The following is a 26,024-nucleotide window of genomic DNA, read 5'->3' on the forward strand; positions in this document are numbered from 1 at the left end:
TGTGATTGTAAAAAAAAAGATCTTTCGCGAGTGGAGATTCAAGAAGTGTTTAATTTTTGATAACTGATATATTTTTTGGGAAGCAATCTTACAGATGTAATCAATGTGGTCATTCCATGACAAATTATTATCAATCTTTACACTAAGGACTTTATGGTGAGACACTTTTTCCAATACTTGATTTTTAATATAAAGGAGTGGAATGCTCGATAATAGATTTTGTCGTTTCTGTGTTGTGGTTATGAGCATAAATTTTGTTTTTGTATGGTTAAGAGACATATGGTTTAACTCTGACCAATTCAGTAGTTCATTAATGCTTTCTTTGAGAGTTTTTGATAAATAATCTAAGGAATGGTGACTAGAATGTATAGTAGTATCATCTGCAAACAACTCGCAGTTATTACGTATGCAAAGTGGTAAATCATTAACATAAATAGAGAACAATAATGGGCTTAAAACAGATCCCTGTGGGACCCATATTTCAAAGTACTTTCATTTGAATATGACGCATTAGTAAATGTAATTTTTTTTCTATTTAGAGAGGGGGAGATAGAGACAGCGAGAGAGACAGCGAGAGAGAGAGAGAGAGAGAGAGAGAGAGAGAGAGAGAGAGAGAGAGAGAGAGGACTGAAGAGAGAGAGAGCGAGAGAGAGAGAAAGAGAGAGTGAGAGACCGAGAAAGAGAGAGAGAAAGAGAGATAGAGAGAGAGAGAGAGAGAGAAAGAGAAAGAGAGAGAGAGAGAAAGAGAGAGAGAGAGAAAGAGAGAGAGAGAAAGAGAGAGAGAGCGAGAGAGAGAGTGAGAGACCGAGAGAGAAAGAGAGAGAGAGAGAGAGAGAAAGAGAGAGAGAGAGTGAGAGACCGAGAGAGAGAGAGAGAGAGAGAGAGAGAGAGAGAGAGAGAGAGAGAGAGAGAGAGAGAGAGAGAGAGAGAGAGAGAGAGAGAGAGAGAGAGAGAGAGAGAGAGAGAGAGAGAGAGAGAGAGAGAGAGAACTTGATTAACAACATTTGATACAAACCAGAAACGGTGGAAACAGAATAAGAAGTCTCAGCGAATAATAAATTAAGTGAGAAAAAAACCCACCAGGAACGTAATATAAACACGGCAAACATAAACCGGACAGATGATTGCTGCAGAAAACGATGGTAGAAAATTAATAATCATAAAGAAACTGAAGAAATAGTAAGAAATCAAATTGCAGGTGACAAAATAAAAAAGTTAATCATAAATGAATGAAAAGCGCTCGTTTTCAGTCTGACAATGAAAATCGGGATCACTGAAATAACAAATAGAGAAAAAAAGAGAGAGAAAAAACCCACTCAAACAAACACACAAAAACAAACATAAATCTCTTACCTGCAGATAAAACTGCAAACACTACACTTCCTTCAAGACGACTCCAAAACCACTCCTGCCAATGTTATAAAGTCTCAACACGAAAACTTCCCTGCGAACACTAATTGGCCACTCTACCTACTCAGTGAAAAGCACTGATTCTATCCGACTTGCTTTGTTTTTCACTACACTGTTCCTCAGTCTATCGTCCGTCTGCTGTAATGCTGGTGTCGTCTGAATTGACGGTGATTTTCTCCAGAGGCCGGGAGGTGTGCGTTGCTTCCTTATAAACCGTTGCACGTGCAAGTTTCGCAAAACTGCGTCGTAGGAGGTGAAGGAAAAGAAGGCCTGTGATTGGCTGAGATATATTTTGAAGTCGGTAAAAACTTGGATTTTGCTCAGTGTCGTGGGTTGATAGATGTGGGAGGACGTTTGGGACGGGAGGGGGGGGGGAAGGGGTGGGAGGGGTGGTGGTGATGTTTTGGGAGGAGAAGGAGGAGCCTGTGTTGTGTGGTGTGGTGTGGTGTGTCAGTGTGTGTGTGTGCGTGCGGGGGCGTGCGTGCATGCGTGCGTGCGTGAGGGTCTGTGTGGGTCTGTATGTCTGTCTCAGTGTATTTTTGCGTGCTTGTGTCTGTCCGTGTGTCTGTGTTTGCATGTTAATTTGTCCATCTCTGTCGGTGTCAGTGGGTTTACACTACATTGAAAAAATGACATGGCACAACACCGTATTGTGTAACTTCTTGTTACCTTTTATGTAGCTTTTTAGAGTCACATAATTGTCCGTTATTATTGCACATGAAGTTTGAAAACGGATCGGTTGGATTCTTGTTTTTTTTTCTTCTCAATATGAGGCTTATATCGCGCGTATTCCGTGGGTACAGTTCTAAGCGCAGGGATTTTTTTAAATTTAATTTTTTTTTATGCAATTTATATCGCGCACATATTCAAGGCGCAGGGATTTATTTATGCCGTGTGAGATGGAATTATTTTACACAATACATCACGCATTCACATCGGCCAGCAGATCGCAGCCATTTCGGCGCATATCCTACTTTTCACGGCCTATTATTCCAAGCCACACGGGTATTTTGGTGGACATTTTTATCTATGCCTATACAATTTTGCCAGGAAAGACCCTTTTGTCAATCGTGGGATCTTTAACGTGCACACCCAAATGTAGTGTTCACTACTGAATATCTGCAGGTAGGCCAATGAGTTTTGATATGCGTTCAAAATGAAAAGTGCTGTTATTCAATTCCATGTGAATACCTAAACAGTCTTTCGTTTTATTAATTAGAAACAAATTATTAAACAATGGCGACTGCACGTGAGAGGGAACAATAAAGAGACCAAAAAGCAACCAAAAAATTAAAAAAATTAAAAAAAAGTTTTGTGGGCGGGTCCAAAAAGGGGTTCTTCAAACCAGAGGCTAGAGGCGAGGGAGGGGGGTCATCACCTCTTCTACCTTGATTCCGGACAGTACAGTGGAACCCCTCTTTTAAAGGCTGACATATAGTCCTATTTAATTAGTTTAATTACTTCCAGGGCTTTTCCCATCGTTGCGGGGATGCCTGGTTCGAATGAAAGTATGTGGGATTGTACGAGGCAATGGAGGTAAATTTACAGAGGTTATGAACAAAAAGTCTGAGAAAACACGGCCTTAAAAGAGAGGGAGTCTTAAATCGAGAGGTCTTCAAGGGGTGGTTCCACTGTCCCAGAAGCGTCTGCAAGAGAAATTCGCATTAAAAACAAAAAAGTCTCTTTTTTTAAAATACAACTTGTCGGAACTTAGCAGTAGCTCCGTGAAACAAAGAAGCACCATGACGGCAGACAAGTACTTCCTGAAAACACACACACTGTCAGTCACTCTTCGTGTCCCGGGATGACAGATTCCCCTCGACCCCCGGCCAAAGCCTGCGACAGTCATTTCCCTTGTTTTTTCCTTGAACTTCTGTTCATTTCCTCAACTCAAAGTTCAGCACCAGACAAAGACCCATCCTGAACTCAGGTCAAAATGAGTTCGGCTCATTCTATCCCTGACAGGATGCCTTGGCCACGGTTTTCCTTGTCTGGCGAGGAAATCGATTTTTTTTTACATATTTAGATCTTTTCGTAATGTGTTGAGGATGTAAGCAGATTCGCGATCGTCGATAATGATTTTTCATGGTGTTGTGTAATTTTTAAATTACAAAGGAATTGATATGTAAGACAGTTTCAAGCGAGCTATTTTTCGCGGCTGTATTTACTGTGCAAACAACTGTAAATATGGCAAAAGTGTCACATGATAATCAACCGTTTGGTTTCGGCGCTCGCTGGAGCAGACGATTTTTTGACAGTGATGCAACCATATATTACGGTCTCCTTCCGGCAGCAGTCCCAAAATTTCGACTTGTTTTGAACGATGTCTTTATCATAACTGTGAAGAACAGAACGGAGATCACTGTCGAAGTCGGCCAATCTGCAATCATTTTCGTCTCGCGAACACTGCTCTGTATTGTATTCTTGTTTTGATAGATTCGCGTAGGACTTTAGCGTCCGGTCAGAGGGACTAAAGCGATAGCGTGGAGCGATGATGATCAGAATGACAAAGACCAAGTAAGCTGCGAAATGAGCAGGGCAGATTTGCTTTTCAAGTCCAAGTTACCGACTATTCGGGGTAGCCAAAGTCAGCCTTAGCCGGATTAGTTGTGTCTGTGGTATTTTTTTACTAAAATGTGTGCGTCTGGGTCATGGGGTTTGAATAGAAATGGGTTTGCAGGTTTATTCTCAATTCAGGTTAAGTAGAATCAAAACTTGACTAAGTGTAAAAAGGGAGAGGCTGGCAACGACTTGGCAGAGTATGGATGGGTTAAGTGCTGCTTACATGGCAGACTTTTTACCAACTTTCCCCCAACTTTCAAGCGATTTTAGTCGACGCCCAGTCAAATCAAAATCGTGAAGAGAACAAACGCTCAAAAAAGTTTTAAGCGGCGATTCTCAGCAGACTTGAGGGCCCGTTCAACTATCGGAGCTACCTCCTAATGCGGGAAGAGCAGCCTTTTACGGTATGGTCAGAGCTAATTAATAATAATAATAATGGTGATTTCTATAGCGCTTTCGAACACACAAAGCGCTTTACAAAAGCAATAACAACATCATTACCAGAATGACGCCATTGACGGAATAGAACACAATCATAAACACTTTACAACAATAATTAGGCTATTACTTGGTTTTCTTTTAGCGTGGTTGTTAGATTCCATGAGAATGCTCAACTGAATTAATTAACAGGTTTGGCAATTAACTATCTATTCGTAAAAGATAGGTAAGGTAAAGTAATTTGAGATTTTGATAAAACTATCACTTCGGTGGCCTACTGCAGCAACACTACCCTTTGACTCTCTTGTGCTTGTATGTTAATTGTGTGGTCTGTGTTTCATCTACCTCGTCTTTACTCATTTCACATACACAAAATTGTAACAAGGATGTTTATGGCAAATTTGTTCCCCCTGCTTCAACCTCATGCATATTAATGGATGGGTAGCACATGGACCCATCGCTGAGTAGTGCCAGAGAATGCAAGACTACTCTTGGGCCAATGACAGTGAAGCCGCAGCGTACGTAGCGTGGGTGATTCCCCTTTAACCACGCTAAGTCACGTATTTGCTTCATTGACTCCTCAGTTTCACGGATTTTTTTCTTCCCTCGAAGTTTCACACGTTTTTTGTTGCTTGAAACAGTTTTCATTATACCTTTGACAATAATATGTCATGTTCGTTTGTATGTATATTTTTGTTTGTTTGTTTAGTCTGTTAATCGTTTGCTTGTTTGTCGTTTGTTTTTATTACTTCTTTAATTGATATTCCAACATTTTAAAACGTATTATCATTAGATTAAACCCTCCCATGGGCGAGGGCCGGATGTAAAAAAGCACCTGTTTGCTTATGCCATTACCCTCGTTGAATAAAGAATTTGTCATTGTCATTGTCATTGTCTTCTTTGTCTAGCTCCAGACAACATCGATTCTGCTCTCGTCTTTACTTCATGTCATAATATACTTGAGGATGAAGATACACAAATATTCAACCAATGAAAAGTCAGTTCGTCTAAGGTTACAGTGACGCGCTGCAAGGTTTGCAGGAGTGAATCGGCGAACCTCGAACGTTGCAGCTGCAACCCAAAAATAGGGGAATCCCCTGATTCGATGCCGAAGTGCAACGTTCGCCGAACCTTGTCAGTTCGGCTTGTTTGGCTGCAGTTTGTGGCTCTAGGACGCTTCTGGAAGTCGTGCTAATTGCCATTCACGAAACCCCGTTTCGACCCGCCAAAGTCACGTGACGGTTTGAAACTTGCGGGACCTACCTCTCGGCTCTACAGTCGCTAACGGCATGATGCCGCCGGGTAATCTTTTGACGTTTGGATCGTTGTTGTCCGCATCTGGTCTGATGCAATCGGTCGCCTCGCTGACCGTGCTTATCTCGTCTCGTAGGAAGCGTCGAGTGGCGGTGATTTTCTTTGATGAGGGTGTTTGTGCACACTGATGCGAACAGGGCAGGAAGCGAGGTAACAAACTCATTATCTAAAGGGGCTCAATAATGGTCTCATGTATACCAGTTAAAATCGGAAATTACACCGCAGTAGCTAAAAATGTGTTTGCCGCTGACACCCCTTCAAATGTCTCACTACTTGTGAATAGCACTCACAGTTGGGGAAGTCGGGTACTGCAAAGGGCAGTGTGTCATATACTGTGTCCTTTCCCTCCCACCCATCCCTATGTTTCTCAGAGAATTGTGCACCTGATGTCCCGAGCCATTCCTTTTTCCGTGTCGCAATGCCAATTTTGCTTCTTTTCTTTTTCCTGATGTAATTATATTGCAAAAGCCATTATTGGCGTCTAGTCATTTTGCTGATGGCGTTTGTATTCTGCCTTGTACCTTTGACTTCCTGACACTGGAATGTGTTATTAGCCTCTAGCTGAGTGTGTGTCCATGTCACAATTGTGACCCTCCACCACGGAATGAGTCGCATCAGTGTCACCTTTGCATGATTTTTATATTTTTACATTTTTGCAAAGAGTTGCTTATGCTCTATCCAGGGGTGCAAACAGTTTTAGAAAAGAGCGAAAACTTTTCGAGTTATAAGCTTGTGACTGAGGTGATTCTCACACTGATACCTGACACCCCCCGTACTTATATAAGGTGACATCCGACTCATTCCGTGGTGGAGGGTCACAATTGTGCTTTTAGTCCTTTTGCTGATTTATTCATGTTGCAAGCCCTTATTGGCATTTAGTCACTTTTGCCGATGGAATGTTTATTCTGCGGCCTTGCTGCCAATGTGAGCTGACACCACTGTGTGAGCTTCGGTGCGGCGCCATTATTGCGTTGGTCTGGAACCGAAACTTAAGCTTTAGTCCACAGATTTCATCGGTCCCAGCCTACTTCTCTTTCGCCCTGAGTGGGTTTTTTGGGTTGAGTAGGTCGCGACTGTGGCATCTGGCATTAAAGGCACAGTAAGCCTTCCGTAAACCATCACAGATACTGTCAGGCTTTTACACACAGTACAAACACCCTTCCATTTGAACGCTGACCGAACGGGAACATCCAAGGTGCCCGGCTACGAAAAGAGCTAGCAATTTTCAAAGAATTAATCTTGCGGATTGTCTGTCACACAATCGGACGGTGCTTTTTTGCGCTTCTGACCTAACTTTTGAAATCTAAATAATAAATGGACATCTTGTTACGCAAACATTCTTAAATCATAAAATAAATCTGTTTTCATCAAGACACGGTAGCACCATTCTCACTGTGGCAGCACCATCACCATCGTCACTCTGACACCACCATCACCAGTCTCACTCTCACACTCACACTCACTCTGGCACCGGTATGGCAACATCATTCTCACTCTGGCACCACCATCACCACCGTCACTCTGACACCACCATCACCATTCTCACTCTAGCACCGGTATGGCACCATCATTCTCACTCTGGCACCACCATCACCACCGTCACTCTCAGTGACACCACCATGCATCACCATTCTCACTCTAGCACCGGTATGGCACCAACCTTTCTCACTTTGCACTCTCATACTGGCACCGACACTGTCACCCTGTCATCACTTGTTTGGCACTGGTCTGGATCCTCTCTCCGACCATACCAACACACACACACGAACACGGCAAACACACACACAACCATGCTGGTACCAGTGTTGCCGCAGCAGTCGGGACAGATACGTACTGTATAACAGACACATAAACACTCAAACACATAAATATTCGGACGGGAGTGGGATTCGAACCCACGACTCGGGAGTTGACAGTGTTTGAATACTGTAGCTCTTATGCCCGCGGCCACTCTGCTCGCTTGAAAGTCCGAGGAACTTGATTTGATTAGTAAATATAAAGTTTTAACTGAGCGAATGTTCACGAAAGAAAGAAACTAAACAAAAAACCATGGATCAAACACTGGACCACAGAGCGATTATAACACTGCTAAGCTGTCTGTGTTCGTGGTTGCAAAAGGTGGGAAGACATAGAGTTGGCTGATTATTTATTTTTCATATCCATTTTCGGCTATTCCGACGGGGCCGATTACAAATTGTTTTCTTTCTCGGTTCACACGACGGTCTCAGTCTGTGTTTGAAACTATTTAGTACACTGTTCAGGTCAGTCTGTGTTTGAAACTATTTAGTACACTGTTCAGGTCAGTCTGTCAAAGTAAAGGGAAGAACTGAGGCTCTGAAAAATCAGAGACAAGCAGAAACGGACACACACGCACCCAGCACACACACACACACACACACACACCCGGCACACACTCACACACACACACACACACACAGACACAAACACACACACACACACACTGACACTGACTCGAGGCACACACACACACACACACTCCCAGAAGCAGGAAAATACAAGGTGAAAACAACAGAAATGAGAAGAAGACATTAATTGGAGAGAAAAAAAGCGTGTAAAAAAACTGCACGAGTTAGTTCTCTTGAGTGTTCTTTTGAGGTAAAAGTATACCACACCGGTGACACTGTGACGGTTCCCCTACGCTTTGTGTTCGGTGCCCTGACCCTTTGTGTTCGGTTCCCACTCGGTTCCCACACGCCAAAATTCGCGGACAAAACATCCATTTATGGTAGTATTACGCAATGTTGCTCTCTGAGAATGGTCTTGTTAGATCTGTGAGTGTTTACACTACATGCCTAGGTGCTGTTGGATTAAAGGTTTTTGATATTTTAGCCGTTATTAGGTAGAATGCCTTCCACTTTACTGCAAAACTGCATAATTCGTAGCATCGGCAAGAAATATCCTACCAAAAAATGCCTGCTTGGAACTGTCGTTGGTCCAGCAAAAAGTTCAACATGTCTGTAGCAGACAGCCCAAGTTTCAAGATTGTAGGGCCATCCAAACAGCCGTAATAATAAAAACAACAAAAGTAGTCAGTGAAATTGGCTGTGTTCGGTCCCCCCACACTTTTGTGACGTAGGCGTGACGGTTCCCATAATTCATTGTGTCGGTCCCCACTTTCTGTGTCGGACCCCACTTTCGACCTAATTTCTCTGTGACGGACCCCACAACCAGCCTATTTTGTGTCGGTCCCCACACCTTCTTGGATTTATGACTTGCCGGTTACTTGTATCATTGTATTCATTGAATCTAATTGTCTCGGAGTTATTTTTCAGCAAAAACCGGCAAGGCAGCACCTTTTGTGATACCAAGTAAGTCAGATGACATCAGTATGTGTGTGTGTGTGTGTGTGTGTGAGAGAGAGAGAGAGAGAGAGAGAGAGAGAGAGAGAGAGAGAGAGAGAGAGAGAGAGAGAGAGAGAGAGACTAACTTTATTAGTTTATGCCACAAATAATATATAACATTATTTATCTCTGGGACGGTTCCCAGTATACCAGCAAATTATGTGTTGATCCACCCACACCTTCTTGAACTGGCCTTCCCAATATCTACTCTTAGTCTTACGGCCTTGGAGATATGCAATTTGGCACATTTTTAAAATAAAAGATCCACCTGTCGTATGTGAGATTCAGTTTTCAGAGCAAAATGCTGCCCAGGGACTTCTAGTGGTGATTGAAAAAAAAAAAGAGTACTTGCCTGTGTCAAGTATGTGTCTTTATCCACGCTTGTTGTAAGAGGCAACTTTTCCCAGCTCCTTGTGTTCATGACTGCTTTCTCTTAAAATTAATTACTTTATGACAGTCAGAATACAATGGAACAAGGCTACATAAACCCTGACAGCCTACGACAACGGCCCGACTAAGGCTCAACACCGCGCCAATAAATTCAGCATTGGGCCAATGTTGGGCCATGATTGCTCCGTTTTCGTAGGCTATCAGGGTCAAAGATACATAATTATTGGTAAACTAGTAAAATACATGTTCAGCATCATCAGCAATACCACAAAAGGATTAAAACAAGAAATTCCTCCGATAGGAACTACACCCCCGTCAAAGGGAAATAACCTTCTCAGTTGGTGGCAGTGAGAATGGTTATTTCCCTTTGACCAACGGGGGTGTCCGTCTATACCAGGCCTTGTATAATTTTAATCCACCAATAACTCCCTAACCGTGTGTTTGACTGGTCCCAATTTTTGTAAGGACCGTCTCAGGAATGTATAGAACCTGTTCACCAAGTTTGGTGACGATCGGTCCGTTCATTCTTGAGATCTACTTGCGAACACAAACACATCGAGTGAAACCTATACACACCCCTATACCGGGGGTGTAAAAATCCTATTAGCTGTATGTCAGCGGCACAATGCAACCAGAACCAGCGTTTATGTGGAGTGATCGGGTGCTGGTCACTACCGCGAGCGTCACTACCGCGAGTACCACTACCGCGTCTCACACTAAAGTTGTGTTTCCGTACCCGCGACAGCGTTTTTCCAGCGGTGCGACGAAAATCAAGCACATAGAAAATGACCAGGAGTGTTTCCACACGCGCGACGCGTTAGCGGCGCGACAAGCGGCAAGCGACGCGATTTTTTTGAAAGGGTCCTGGAGCGATTTTTTCGCGTTGTCGCGCGGCAACGCGGGAGTTTACAGATTTTACCGCATGTTTAAAACGCAAGTACGGAAACACGTCACGCGTTTGCGCGCGTTTTCTTTTGTCGCTGCCGCTGTCGCGGGTACGGAAACAGAACTTACCGCGAGTACGACACTACCGCGAGAACGACACTACCGCGAGTATAACACTACCGCGTGTCACACTACCGCGAGTATAACATTACCGCGTGTCATTTTATGACTTCCATGGCTGAAGGCAAAGGTTGAAATGTTTCCTTGAAATATAAAACAAAAAGGCCTGGTCTGTTCTCTGAACACTAATTCAATGTTTGTCATGCTAACCAAGAACTCAAAACGATCAGAACACACTATCAGAATACATATAGAATGGGTTGCTTCCAATCAAAGCCGTTAGAACACAAACTCACAAGAAGTAAGTTTGCATGCGTTCTCTCTACGGTTATGGTACTCGCGGTTGTGGTACGCGCGGTAGTGTGACACGCGGCAGTGTTATACTCGCGGTAGTGTCGTACTCGCGGTAGTGTGACACGCGGTAGTGTTACACGCGGTAGTGTCGTACTCGCCGTAGTGTGACACGCGGTAGTGACGCTCGCGGTAGTGTCGCATAACCGGAGTGATCTGGAGAGGTGTCAATCTCTCTCTCTCTCTCTCTCTCTCTCTCTCTCTCTCTCTCTCTCTCTCTCTCTCTCTCTCTCTCTCTCTCTCTCTCACTCTCTCTCTCTCTCTCTCTCTCACACATACACACACACACACACACACACACACACACACATACTGATGTCATCTGACTTACTTGGTATCACAAAGGTGCTGCCTTGCCGGTTTTTGCTGAAAATAACTCCGAGACAATTAGATTCAATGAATACAATGATACAAGTAACCGGCAAGTCATAAATCCAAGAAGGTGTGGGGACCGACACAAAATAGGCTGGTTGTGGGGTCCGTCACAGAGAAATTAGGTCGAAAGTGGGGTCCGACACAGAAAGTGGGGACCGACACAATGAATTATGGGAACCGTCACGCCTACGTCACAAAAGTGTGGGGGGACCGAACACAGCCAATTTCACTGACTACTTTTGTTGTTTTTATTATTACGGCTGTTTGGATGGCCCTACAATCTTGAAACTTGGGCTGTCTGCTACAGACATGTTGAACTTTTTGCTGGACCAACGACAGTTCCAAGCAGGCATTTTTTGGTAGGATATTTCTTGCCGATGCTACGAATTATGCAGTTTTGCAGTAAAGTGGAAGGCATTCTACCTAATAACGGCTAAAATATCAAAAACCTTCAATCCAACAGCACCTAGGCATGTAGTGTAAACACTCACAGATCTAACAAGACCATTCCCAGAGAGCAACATTGCGTAATACTACCATAAATGGATGTTTTGTCCGCGAATTTTGGCGTGTGGGAACCGAGTGGGAACCGAACACAAAGGGTCAGGGCACCGAACACAAAGCGTAGGGGAACCGTCACAGTGTCACCGGTGTGTATACGGGGCTAGTCTATCCGCACGACTCTGTCAGGGGACGTTATGCGTGCGCGTTTTCCCCTCTGTTTGCAACAGGAGTTACGCACCTTTGCCAGCATTCAATTTCCGAAGGACAGGTTCGTGTGTGGAATTATAAACACTTCGTGTTTAGTTTCCAGGACCACATACTTGTACATTGCTGAAACTGGACTGTTTCTTTGAGGAAGATGTTGCAGAAATCCAAGTGAGCTTGCAAATTCAGCTCACACTTGACTTGAAACGGGTTCAAGTTGAACTTGAAGTTCCTCTCTCTCTCGCTCTTCCTCTCTCTCTCCGTGGTATAATTTTGTTTAATGATTCCCTAAAAGAATAGGAGATAGTGATCATGTGATATTGTACGGATTGTGTGAGCATACATGTCAGTATGCTTTTTGCTTTCACTTTGTTTTCATGTTTCAGTGCATGCGAAGAGCTAGTTTTCACTGACAAAATGAGTTTTCATGGGGAGTTTAATGGTGATCATTTGTTTCCTGGTGTTGATTTTTATTTAAATTGTATCAGTTTATACCAAGGCAATTCTTCTTCTTCTTCTTATCATGGGTCCTTTTATGTATGTATTACATTCTTTGATGTGAGAGAGGAATTAAATGGTAATACTAATACGTACATAAATGTACAGCAGACTGTAAATCAAAGTTAACTGCAAAGTGTAATGATTTATTTTTAATTGATTTTTTTTCTTCAAATTACAGATGATCTTCATGAAGATTCAGCACCTAGCTGGCCGTGTTCAGACCGCAGACTTCACATCCAATTTCAAGATGAGCTCACACGTTGTTTTCACCTGCTGGGAATTCCACTTACCAACAATTCTGACCCGTCAGCTGGCTCACACATGCTCAGGAGCTGATGTTCCAGTGATTCATTGCCCTGGGCCTGGAGGTGGATAGGATGATACTACTGAGGCTACATTTTCAGAAAGCTTTAACTCACTCGCTACGAACCACTGCTATCGCAGTGGTCCCATGCACACCACTTCCCCACGAACCACTGCGATAGCAGTGTTTGACCTTTGGATTTTTTTAGCTCAGTGACGTCAATTTTTTTACGAAAATAGAGAGGCTGGCTCTCAAGTTTAACCAATCGTCTGCAAATTACCAAGCTAGTTTCACTTCTGTCTGCTGTAGAACGATGACGCGAGGTTTGATTTCGTACTCGCTGGCTTTGTGCAAATTTGCAAAATAACAATGGCGTCTACCAGTACGACACGTGCTGAAACACTGCTATTGCAGTGGTTCGTGGGGAAGTGGTGTGCATGGGACCACTGCGATAGCAGTGGTTCGTAGTGAGTGAGTAAACCACGCGAATTTGAAGTGATGGCCCTGCGTTCAGCGTAATTTTGATGCCAGAAAAAGGGTTATTTATACCCCCCACCTAAATCAGCTATTTTCTAAGTAAAACACTTGAAACTTTGCACTGAAGGGCATCAACATATCAACAGTAAATCCTGAAAGTTTCAAATATCTGTGTTGAGTACTTCTTCAGTAATGATTTTTTTACCAACTAATACAAGTGGCCAGTATACAGTGAAAAGCATAGGAAAAATCGCACAATCGTGAGTTAAACTTAAGGCCTAAAAAAAAAATAGGTGTGGTTACGGTAACCCGACCTACCCTATTTTTAGGGGCCGACCCTATAACTTTTTTTTACATTTGTCAAAAAAAACCAACAAAAAAAACCCCAAGAAAACGAGTGCAGAAAACGCAATGAAAGCGAAAGCGCTCGAGTCGCACACTTATTTCCCTGTCAAGTAGGTTTAATTTGTACACATTAGAAAAAAATCAAAACTTGACTAAATATAAAAAGAAAAAAAAAGTGATTGACTACCTTCCTACCCTATTTTTTTTGGCTATGTTACCTTAACCACACCTATTTTTTTTTGGCCTAAAGATGACACACAAAATGTGGTAAAGTCAAGATCACTCACTCGGTGTCAATGGCACTGCATTATTTACTGTGGCAGAAAGGGTCTATTAAGGTTGCCAAAAAGTGGGTTCATTCCCTGTTGGTGCATTTAATTCCTGTATGCGTTTTTCTTGTATACAAGGAATGCACCCTAGTGCTGATCTCTGAATGTCACCTGATACCTGAGCTGAGGTGCACGAAGTGGGTGAAACCCAAGCGAGAGAGAACAAAGCGCGGGGTCTGATTCGTTGAAATCACAACAATTAAATCTCAATTTCAGCCAATCCAACACCGTGGCTGGCTCCCACCCGGTTGGTAACTTTCTTGTGCACCTCGGCCTAGGGGACATCGGTAGAATTTGATATTTTTCTATCCTCTTCATATTTTTTCAAAGAGATTTGATCCATCTGTTGCAATTTTTATTGAAGAAATGAGAAAATCCATCAAGTTGCCTTAGAAATGCTTTTTGGATGCCTGTGAAGGGAATCAACGCTGAGATGAGTCGCGCTTGGCGCGAGATTGAGCAGTATTCTACTTTTCCACAGGAAACGCACCCGGGTGCATTCCCTGTATACAGGAAAAACGTCTACAGGAAATACAACTACTTTGGTCGACTTACACCCCTTCTGCGTTACTGTAGGCATGCATCTGCACCTTATGTTTTTATGTGTTTTGAGATAGATTCGGTTTGTGGTGAAGATACAGAAGTAAAAGATGGCTTTTGTGGACATTTTTAAAATTCAACATTGTTTGTAGTTTGTTACATTGTAGAAAATATATCTGATGGGCATTTAACGAGTGATGATACTGAACTGATATGTACCGTAAAAGTCGACCTATAAGACGCACCTGGGTATAAGCCGCACCCCCCGATTTTTAAAAGAAAATCAGAAAAATCCATACACAAGCCGCTCCGGCATACAAGCCGCGCCTAGAAGCAAAGTTCAAGTCAAGAAACATCGAAAGTCAACGAAAAAAAACCACACACACACAAAAACGAACCGGCTAACTTGTCAGTTTTGCACTTTACTTTCAGCATCAGATGTTGAGTGATTGACAGAACTCTGGACTATCAAACTGTCCTCTCGTCCTGCACACAGCACCCGTAGTTAGTTCTGTAAATCACTCAACATCTGATGCTGAAAATCCGCTGAAGTCGGACTCCTCAGTGTCGGAGATGAACAAGTTCAGAATGGCTTCTGGCACAGAGTCACCGGAAGTGTCACTCTCGGCCCCACTGTCAGTGGCTGTCGTGTTGTCTGCTCCAGTGATGATAAACGTTTCAGAATTTCTGTTAGTTCTGTTAATGTTTCAACCTCTAAAGGCACACAGTCTTTCTGGGTGCATGGGCACTCCTTGGATTTTCACAGAATTCAGTCACGGAATGCTTTGTTTTAGGAGATGTGCGTGTTGCTGTTCTCTGTAGTAGCAATGCGAAGTGATCGATCAAAACCGGTGTATGGCAACGTGCAACCCATTACTGTGTGAGTGTAAGTTATTGTCATGCTTCAAACTTCCGGAAAGAAGGTGAGTGAGTGAATTGAGGTAAACACAGCTGATTCAAGGCCATTACACAGCGGCGATCCAACTTCCGGAAACTAGGTCACTGAGCGAAGTCGGATACACGCCACTGATTCAGAAAAAGTCATTCATAAGCCGCACCGCCTTATAAGCCGCAGGGGTCCATTTTGGGAAAAAAAGTCGCGGCTTATAGGTCGACTTTTACGGTAGTGTCATTGCAAAAGTAATTTCTGCAAATACAATATATTCATCTCATTGTTTTTTCAGAGGATGCAGTGCAGGGCAAAACCAAGAAGCTGACAAGTAGCAGTCAGTTAGCTGAATACCAGCAGAGGATGCGATCTACAGCACAGACAGTTCTCTTCCACCTCCATTCCATGCCACCTTCCCTGGCTGCCCCAAGCTGAGGGGACCCTGTGTAGACTGCTAGCAGAGTTGACCAGTGTGTGTTTTCAACTCTGCTAATCTCATCATGCAAAGTACGAACTTATCCCAGGTGAGCTGTGATTTTGCTTTTCAGTGTTCAGACCTGGGAACCCATACGATTTCGCAGTAGGGTCAGTAGAAAAAAATACGCTGAGAAAAATTCCTGGACTACTTTTCTTCACAAGCACATCCCAAAGCCGATCCAGTATTTTGACACATGATTACAGTTTTTGTCAGTAAACATTAAAAGAAGCATTTGTTTTAAATGTATTATTAAACTTAATTAACGGTGCGACTGTTGCACCACACTTTGAAGTAATCCCACACTTTGAAGTAAATTACTTCAAAGTGTGGGGATGTGCCCCACACTTTGAAGTAAACCCATTTTTTACTTCAAAGTGTGGGGGGATCTTCCCACACTTTGAAGTAAACTCAGTTTTTACTTCAAATTGTGGGGGGATCTTCCCACACTTTGAAGTAACTTACTTCAAAGCGTGGGACTTTTGCATCGCCTGTTTGAGCCTGATGATTTTGTCAAAAAAAATGGCAAAGTCTTTTGGATGAGTGAACAGAAAAAGTGAGCGAGCCAAGAAACATAGTGATGTTTGTTATCAGGCTTTAAGCAATGTCCCATTGTTGAGTGTGACGAAAACTCGTGATGACGATTTTAAAACATGTTGGGTCACGCATGGTCCAATCTTACATGGTCCAACCTTACATGGTCCAACCTTACATGGTCCAACCTTACATGGTGCAACCTTACATGGTCCAACCTTACATGGTCCAATCTTACATGGTCCATATATATATTATTGGACCATGTAAGATTGGACCATGTAAGATTGGACCATGTAAGATTGGATCATGTAAGGTTGGACCATGTAAGGTTGGACCATATAAGGTTGGACCATGTAATATTGGACCATGTAAGATTGGACCATGTAAGATTGGACCATGTAGGGTTGGACCATGTAAGATTGGACCATGTAAGGCTGGACCATGTAAGATTGGACCATGTAAGATTGGACCATGTAAGGTTGGACCATGTAAGGTTGGACCATGTAAGATTGGACCATGTAAGGTTGGACCATGTAAGGTTGGACATGTAATATTGGACCATGTAAGGTTGGACCATGTAAGGTTGGACCATGTAAGATTGGACCATATAAGATTGGACCATGTAAGGTTGGACCATGCAAGGTTGGACCATGTAAGGTTGGACCATGTAATATTGGACCATGTAAGGTTGGACCATACAAGGTTGGACCATGCAAGGTTGGACCATGTAAGATTGGACCATGTAAGGTTGGACCATGTAAGATTGGACCATGTAAGGTTGGACCATGTAAGATTGGACCATGTAAGATTGGACCATGTAAGGTCGGACCATGTAAGGTTGGACCATGTAAGATTGGACCATGCGTGACCCAACATGTTTTAAAATCGTCATCACGAGTTTTCGTCACACTCAACAATGGGACATTGCTTAAAGCCTGATAACAAACATCACTATGTTTCTTGGCTCGCTCACTTTTTCTGTTCACTCATCCAAAAGACTTTGCCATTTTTTTTGACAAAATCATCAGGCTCAAACAGGCGATGCAAAAGTCCCACGCTTTGAAGTAAGTTACTTCAAAGTGTGGGAAGATCCCCCCACACTTTGAAGTAAAAACTGAGTTTACTTCAAAGTGTGGGAAGATCCCCCCACACTTTGAAGTAAAAAATGGGTTTACTTCAAAGTGTGGGGCACATCCCCACACTTTGAAGTAATTTACTTCAAAGTGTGGGATTACTTCAAAGTGTGGTGTAACATGCGACAGACACGTGCGAAGCATGTTTGGGTCATGGATGTTCAAATGCTCGGTGGAGTACGCTCATTTTTCTGAAAATACACCATGGTTGTCTGAGAATACTCTAAGTGCAAAACAGGGGTTCCCACGTCTGAGTGTTGCTCCCAGACAGAGAGCTAGAGGGTGATTGGTCAGTTGGACCTGGACTGAAAATATATCGATCCAAATGTCCTGGCTATAACAACAATTGTACAGTCAGAAGACCTCCTGCAAGTCAAAAGTATCGGACAGTCGACCATCTAGGGTTCAGAACAAATTAATGCGTCAGTTAAAATAAAAGTAAATGTATGCGTCAGTGACCTAAGACACAAGGCCTTCTTCTTCTTCTTCTTCTGCGTTCGTGGGCTGAAACTCCCACGTACACGTGTTTTTTGCACGAGTGGAATTTTACGTGTATGACCGTTTTTTACCCCGCCATTTAGGCAGCCATACGCCGTTTTTCGGAGGAAGCATGCTGGGTATTTTCGTGTTTCTATAACCCACCGAACTCTGACATGGATTACAGGATCTTTTTTGTGCGCACTTGGTCTTGTGCTTGCGTGTACACACGGGGGTGTTCGGACACCGAGGAGAGTCGGCACACAAAGTTGACTCTGAGAAATAAATCTCTCGCCGAACGTGGGGACGAACTCACGCTGACAGCGGCCAACTGGATATACAAATCCAGCGCGCTACCGACTGAGCTACATCCCCGCCCAGACACAAGGCCTGAGAACAACACTGGTCAGCTTTTAAAGAAGTTCAAGATGTTCAAACTGTGTGCCCACTCAGGCACCATGCCGTCTGTTTCTTAATTAACTCATTCGAGGCGCAGCTAAATTTCCCCTGTGTTCCCTGCCAACGCGCGATTTAGAGCCATTTTGAAAAAAATATTAAAAATCAACAACACAAGATAACCTTACATACCTTATGTTTTTGCAAAGTTTGAAACTTACTCTTTTAGAAAATATATGAAACATTTGAAAGTACATACCTTTTGTTGTCTTCATATCCACGCAAAATATCCAATTTGAAGCAAAACAAAAAAACTTTCTACGTCATGGGTTCATCATACACAATGTCATGATCGACACTTGCATTGCCCGAATCATCACCCAAATGATCGTCCATTGGCACAAAATCGTCACCAGAATCTAAAATATCATCTCCACTATCATCATCACTGAGGTCAAGATCAGAACCGTACTGAATAACACGTTCTAGCACTCTTTTCAAGTTACTACGTCTCAGCAGAACGATCCGCCATCTTGGAAAAGTCAAAACACGTGGGTCGCACACCGTCAACAAAATTTTTATTAATCCCAACAATTTAAGGGAAGGAACTGTTTACAGTGAATGGTACCACTGTAGACAGATAGAAGTTCATTGCAGGGGTTGTTTCCCTTGGTCAGCAGGACCGTTTACACCGTTAAAAATTCGTGATATCCGTCGGAACTCAAGTGCCGGCACGCAGCCAACGCTAAACACAGATGTCGGAATTCCAGTTCCGACGCGCCTCGAATGAGTTAAATTACATATCTTACCCAACTCACATATAGCAATTAACCCTGGTTCAGTGCTGGTATCGCTGTACGCGTCCCCTTGGTAACAAGAAAGACGCCTCTAAAAAAGAGTGACCGAGACCCGTAAGGGTGTCTAGGCCAGCCCGGAAACGAGGCTGCCTTCCGTATGCGCGCGCATACTCCGCCATATGCATCATTCTAAAAACTCAGCGTCAGTGGGACTGGTCGCATTTTATGTACGCTCTGGCTGTTTCAGCCTTTGTTACTTAGTCTTTTGACTTTGTTTCGTTCCTCTTGGTCTCTTCTTGTCATCTGGACTTCACAACTATGTTGAGGTGAGGTCGTTCCTTGTATTTTGCTTGATTTTGGCAGTTTTGTTGGCCGTATTTTGGACTTGCGATGTTTCTCGGAAATTTTTTTCGTGAGTCGTTTTTCCGTCATGGCTGACAATGCTAAGAAGAGGGCAGCTTCTTAATAGGTAGCTGCTGTGCCCTTTTCTCCTTAGAAAGCTTTTAGGAAGTCTAAACAATCCGGTCTATGTCCGTTTCTGTTGTAGATTCTCTTGCTAAAAATCTTTGGATGTGTTGATTGTTTTACCCGCTAAGCCGGTAGGCAAGTCCGCTTCCAGTTTGTGTACTACACTGGTGACTTTTCCGGAACCCCCATTTTGCCGGCCAACGGCCTCGCCACGTTGTAAGCACCGGTTCTCGTCCTTTCATCGAAGTTAAGCAACGTCGGGCCCGGTTAGTTCTTGGATGGGTGACCGCCTGTGAACACCGGGTGCAGTGGCCACCTTTGTTTTAAGCCTACGGATTAGTCCGGGCTCGGTGTTAAACATGTTGTTATTGGGCTTGCGTCTGTAGACGTGGCCTCTTTGCTTTTGACTTTAAGTTCACAGGTTTCTGCTTTGGCAGCTGGCACTTCGTCATCTTAGGCAGAACTACGTGCTCTCCCGGCCGGGGTTGCTGTGGGTTCGTCTCTGGACAGTGGTCGTTCGTCCCCTGCTGTGACCTTGTGTGGGGAGTTCACGGTCTCCGGCGTCTGTCCTTCTTCACAAGGTATGTGTACTCCACGTGAGCGTTGTCTTGAGGGAGTAGCCTCGGGTCTAATCCCAGGTGAAAGTTCTGAAACACTGGCTGATATCCACCGCTTAGTCGGGGTGTCAGTGGGTGCTAAGGGCCCTGACAAGCGAACAGATGTTCCTATTCTTCCCGCCTCGTCAGTAGACTGTGGTCAGGTTGAAAGGCATCTGCTTCCGCCCAGGGGGCAGGAAGGGGTGCGTCCACGGTGGTGGACGACATCCAGCTTACTTGCCGTTCAAGTTGTCCAAACGCCGTGACGCGGGCAGCGGAAAACGGCATTTAAGTTTTGTGGAAGTTGGTGGACCGCGAAAGGCGGGGGTCACCTTCCTGATTGCGACTGCGAGCATGAAGGAAAGGATAACGAGGATACTTCCATTTGAGGGTGCGTCCACGGGGATGGACGACACCCAGCTTACTTGCCGTTCAAGTTGTCCAGCGCAGTGGCGTGGGCGGCGGAAAACGGCATTTAAGTTTTGTGAAGGTTGGTGGACCGCGAAAGGCGGGGGTCACCTTCCTGATTGCGATTGCGAGCATGAAGGAAAGGTTAACGAGGATACCTTCTTATGAGGGTGGACGACACCCAGCTTAACTTGCCGTTCAAGTTGTCCAGCGCAGTGACGTGGTCGACGGAAAATGGCATTTAAGTATTGTGGAAGTTGGTGGACCGCGAAAGGCGGGGGTCACCTTCCCGATTGCGATTGCGAGCATGAAGGAGAGGATAACGAAGATACTTCCATATGAGGGTGCGTTCACGGGGATGGACGACACCCAGCTTAACTTGCCGTTCAGGTTGTCCAGCGCAGTGACGTGGGCGGCGGAAAACGGCATTTAAGTTTTGACTGGAGGGGGTGGTTGAGAGCAAAGCTTTACTTCCTCCACCTCTATCCGGTTTGATGACTTCTGGAAGTTCGGAGGAACAAGATGTTCACTTCAGCTTCCGGGAATCGTTGTCCATTGCCCTGGAGTTGGCAAAGGGCCGCGTGTAGCCGGGTTCTCCGGTGAAAGTGGTGTACGTTCGCAGGAGGTAGCAAGCTTTGTGCGGTGAAGTGTTGAAACCGTGTCTGTTCTTCCGCTTTCTGGCGCACGTTCAGCAGCGGCTAAGAGCCCTAGGCAACGTAAGCTTCCGCCCTGGGGGCAGGAAGTTGGTGGGCTGGGTGATTCTTGGGTTGACCATGCGAGTCTCTCTGGGGGTCACTTTCCTACCTTTGATACCGAGCAGGGGGGCAGGAAGCGAGCAGTAGGGCTGATTCTTTGTCGGAGATTTAAGTCTAGCATGGAGTCAGCTTCCGGATTGCACGGAGGTGCATGAAGGCTGTTCAGATTAAGGTGCTCCTGTTTTTCTGTAAAGCACTGATTTTAGGTTCTGTTTCAAGTTAGCAAGTGCAGTGGCGCTCGCAGCTGAAATGGTTCGAGGTACAACGGGATCGTCCGGTGTGTTTCTGTGCAACCGGTTGGTCCTGATGTTTACTTATCCACGGCCTGTTGCGCTTTCGCTTTTGCGGCTGTGACTTCTGGGTGCAGGACGGGATATCCTTCTTCTGTTAACACTGTGGTGTTGGTAGTCGGCACTTTTCAGCTTTTGGCTTCTGGTTCCGTTTCTGCGGTTCCTTTGCCTTTTTTACAGGCTGTTTTCACTTTCTCTTCCAGTCTTCCAGCTGGCGTGAGTCAGGTGGATGGAGATCGGGCATGGTGTTATGACGTTTGAAACTTTTCAAAACTTTTCCGATTGTTGGCAAGTTTTTGCCTTATCGGGATGGGTGACTGGTTCTCATCATTTCGATGTTCGTTATGATGCTGGAACAAGAGGAGGAAATGGGGAGGCTCATACTTCAGCTGTGTCGCGGTTCGCGGCATTTTGTAGTTGGTTTGAGCTTTCTGAGGAGAATCTTCGAGTGTTAAGTTCTTAGATCCTCTGGCGGGGTCATCTTGTTCTTGCGGAAGTTTTCGCAAGCGAGTCTTCTTTGTCACCACTACATTGGTGGGCAACGCACGACTATTTGCCTGTGGTGGTGGTGGTGCTTTAGCTTGTTTCTTACGCCCAAGTAGCGTGTCACTCGCGGAGCGCTTTCTGTAGGCTTCGGGTAACTCCAAGCTTAAGGACTTAGGTTCTCTTGTTTTTCGTTCTATGGAACCGCCCTCGGGTTTGGTGATGGCGATAGCAAGGAGAGACTGTCTGTTAGATCAAGGTCTCCTAGCTCTGGGAGATTGCGGCATCTTTTCTTTATGATTGGCTCGTTTGAACGAAACTTGCTTTTAGTCTCTCGCTTGGGCGGTTACGTTTAACAGGTTATCTTTGTGGTCCGACAGGACTCATATACAAAGATTTTACTTTGCCGTTTTTTACCTGAGAGTAAGCCTCTGCCCTTTAAGTATTATTCTGTTGGCTAGAGGTTAATCTCTTTCTTGTTTGAAAGGTCTCTTTTTGAGCCCGCTTCTAGGCACGCGGGTTCTCTAACTAAGAGAATCTCACGGTAAAAGGAAAGCGCAGGGCAGGTCTTGGCTGTTTTTCGTTTCCAAACGAAAAGCTTCAGGCTGGCTGTTATCCACTTTGGGTTGGGGCTCCATACCCTCGCTTTCACAGGGCTCTTTTTGAGTTAGTTTGGGCGACCTGTTGGTCGCACAGTACGGGTCTTTGCAATCTTGGTTTCCAGACCTCTTTAGGCTGGCAAGAAGGCATCTTTGCTTTCTCACATTGGAATTACTTGAATGTCTGCTGTAAGGGTTCACTTGAGATACTTAGGGGCTTCTGCCTCAACTCTGGATTTGGTTCAGAGTTTCTGTGTTCTATGCAGAAGGTTTTTTCTGGCTAGGTTTGCTATGGACAGCTTTTTGGAGAAAGACTGATCTATGGTTCTTAGGGTTCCTTCAAATTTTCTGGCAAGTAAGCAGAATTTGGAGAATCCAGCTTCGTGCACATTTTAAACCTTTTAGCAATATTCTGGCTCCTCCAGAGCCATATTTAGCCTTTTGATCATTTCGAGTTCAATGATTTTTCTAGCTTGCATGGATCTTTTCAGATTATTGATTCTAACAGCTCTTGTTCTTATTTTTCAACTCCGTCGCTTTTTAACCCTGAACGGTTAGAAACGACGTTAAACACTGGTTAAGGATAGAAAGTTTTTCTATCGACTTTGGTGGAGGTAATGACTTACTTAAGTCAACCTTAGCTTTATAGACTGCCACATTGTTTAGGCATGCCTTCAAGTGTTGGCAAGGAATTAAAAGGGGGGGGGGAGCAGTCAGTCCTCTCTCTTCGGCAGGCGCGGACTCAACTTTCCTCTCTTGAGCAAGTTTATTGCTCTTGGAGATCCTGATGTACATTTTTGTCGTGTTATAGCCCTCAGCAGATTTCTGTTTCGGACTGTGCACTCTCGTTTGGAGACTCAGAAACTTCTTTTATCTCATTCATCATGGTACGGTTTAGAGATATGTCGAAAGTCTCGTTAGCCAAGTGGGTCTCCACCATAGCTAGGCAAGCTCTTGGCTGGTGGCAGAGTCAGGCAGGGAATGTCAGGGCAGTCTTGCCCTTTACTACAGCCAGGCCTCATGAGGCAAAAGATTGGGCTTCCACTCTAGTTGATCTTCATTTTAATCTCCTGGCGGAAGTTCTTGAGTCGGCTTACTGGCTTTCTTGAAATGTTCTTCGTTGATGTCTTTCTCAGGGATTTCTATGCCTTGAGACAGGATGCGTTTCTGGGTTACCTGCTCGGGTAGAGGCAGGACAAAATCTCGATTCCTATTTGGGTAAAGTGCCCTCCAACCTTTAGTAGCAATCTGCTATATGTGAGTTGGGTAAGATATGTAATTTAATTAAAAATTTTAGTAATAAATTTTCATTTGATTAATATACTTACCCAACTCACATCGTTTATTCCCTCCCGCCTCCCCGCTGTGGGGTTATATATGTCTAAAAAAGAAGTGAGTTGGGCTTCGTTTTAGAATGATGCATATGGCGGAGTATGCGCGCGCATACGGAAGGCAGCCTCGTTTCCGGGCTGGCCTAGACACCCTTACGGGTCTCGGTCACTCTTTTTTAGAGGCGTCTTTCTTGTTACCAAGGGGACGCGTACAGCGATACCAGCACTGAACCAGGGTTAATTGCTATATGTGAGTTGGGTAAGTATATTAATCAAATGAAAATTTATTACTAAAATTTTTAATTATATGTTGGCTGAAATCATTTTGTTTGTCTGTAGTCTGAGAAAACTGTGTTGGAGTGAAAAGCTTTATGCTGTAAAAGCTTAGTCAGTAGCATGCTGGTTTTGAAACCAGTTCACCGCTATTAGTGTTGGTTTGAACCCCAGGTTTGACGAGGGATTAATTCCCAGAATTAACTTTGTGTACACTCTCTTCAGTGTTCAAACCCCTCTGTGTGCACGCATGCACTTGGTAACAATCCCAAGTTCACAGCTCAAGTCTCAGGCTTGAAGAAAACTTTCACGTTTGCAGAAAAAGGGAGATAACAAAACTGATTGTACGGTATGGCAGTTCCAGACCTGTTTACCCTTACGATTTTGGCGTAATTTATTACGATTTTCTGCAAAAAATACGCCATTCCGCTATCGGTGTCAAGACTACAATTTTCATAAATGATAAAAATGTAAAAAAAAAAATTTTAAGAATTTGTTTTAATTTTTTTCTTTTTTCACATGTTTGGCATTGTTTTTTTCAATGGCAAAATGGGGTGAAAAAGCACAGGACTGACCAGAGATCATGTCTGTCTGATGAGACGCTGGAGAGCCTTCTAGTGGTGAAGTCTCGGCCTCATTCATTCGGCAAGCGCAAGTACAGTAGAGAAGCGCTTGACACACTGAAAAAGGCCTACTACGAGCAAAAGAAAAAGAATCAGTGATGCATGTGCTTTTGATGTGATCTTCTTTGAAATTATGATGACTACAAAAACTGACTGATGTGTTTTGTTTGTGAATGATGGATATATATGTGCATGATTGCGTTTCGCAGACACAGTTGTCATGTGCGTTGTAATTGGCGACGAATGCTGGATGATTACTATTTTTGTGCCAGGATTACTATTTTTGGGGCTGAGCATTACTCCAAAACACTTATGGGGGTAAACAGGTCTGCAGTTCACCTTTCCCAGGAAGAAAGCAACCCAAATGTCTATGAGGGTAGCCTCACCAGACTACAGTGGAACCCCCTTTTAAGACTTCCTACACAAATCTGAGAAAATCAGGTCTTAAAAAGGAGGGAGTCTTAAAACGGGGGTACATTTACACAGGTTATGAACAGAAAATCTGAGAAAAGAGGGTCTTACTAGGGAGGAAGTCTTAAATTGGGGGTAATCTTCTTCGTCTGCGTTCGTGGGCTGAAACTCTCACGTACACTCGTGTTTTTTGCACGAGTGGAATTTTTACGTGTATGACCGTTTTTTACCCCACCATTTAGGCAGCCATACGCCGTTTTCGGAGGAAACATGCTGCTGGGTATTTTCGTGTTTCTAGAACCCACCGAACTCTGACATGGATTACAGGATCTTTTTCGTGCGCACTTGGTCTTGTGGTTGCGTGTACACACAGGGGGGTGTTCAGACACCGAGGAGAGTCGGCACACAAACTTGACTCTGAGAAATAAATCTCTCGCCGAACGTGGGGACGAACTCACGCTGAAATTGGGGGTAATGAAATGGGGATCCAGTGTATGGGAAAGAAGCCTACATTACATTATCCTAAATACGTGAGAGACACTCGTGAGATAATAATCGTTCAAATCACACGTGTGTATATCATGTAAATGAGGTCATGTCAAGCAAGTCTGGCAGGGACCTGTTTTTCCACTGCTTATGATGCCAAAGTCACCGAGACAAACATTATTATAG

At 44.1% G+C, this 26,024-nt stretch overlaps 1 protein-coding gene and 1 pseudogene across 1 annotated transcript in view; both read left to right on the forward strand.

Annotated features, from left to right (window-relative positions):
• Window positions 1-11,942: 11,942 nt before the first annotated feature.
• The window catches only part of LOC138973591 (low-density lipoprotein receptor-like), a 35,606-nt gene continuing 21,524 nt past the window's right edge, over window positions 11,943-26,024 (forward strand). The window contains exons 1-3 of the mRNA XM_070346306.1: window positions 11,943-12,086; window positions 12,595-12,784; window positions 15,596-15,824. Of these exons, the coding sequence (XP_070202407.1) occupies window positions 15,801-15,824 (24 nt within the window). The 5' untranslated portion in view covers window positions 11,943-12,086; window positions 12,595-12,784; window positions 15,596-15,800. The remainder of the gene's footprint in view (window positions 12,087-12,594; window positions 12,785-15,595; window positions 15,825-26,024) is intronic.
• Window positions 19,780-19,898, forward strand: LOC138974952 (5S ribosomal RNA; annotated as a pseudogene).

This window comes from Littorina saxatilis, linkage group LG8, assembly GCF_037325665.1.
Source record: "Littorina saxatilis isolate snail1 linkage group LG8, US_GU_Lsax_2.0, whole genome shotgun sequence".
NCBI classification, from domain to species: domain Eukaryota; kingdom Metazoa; phylum Mollusca; class Gastropoda; order Littorinimorpha; family Littorinidae; genus Littorina; species Littorina saxatilis.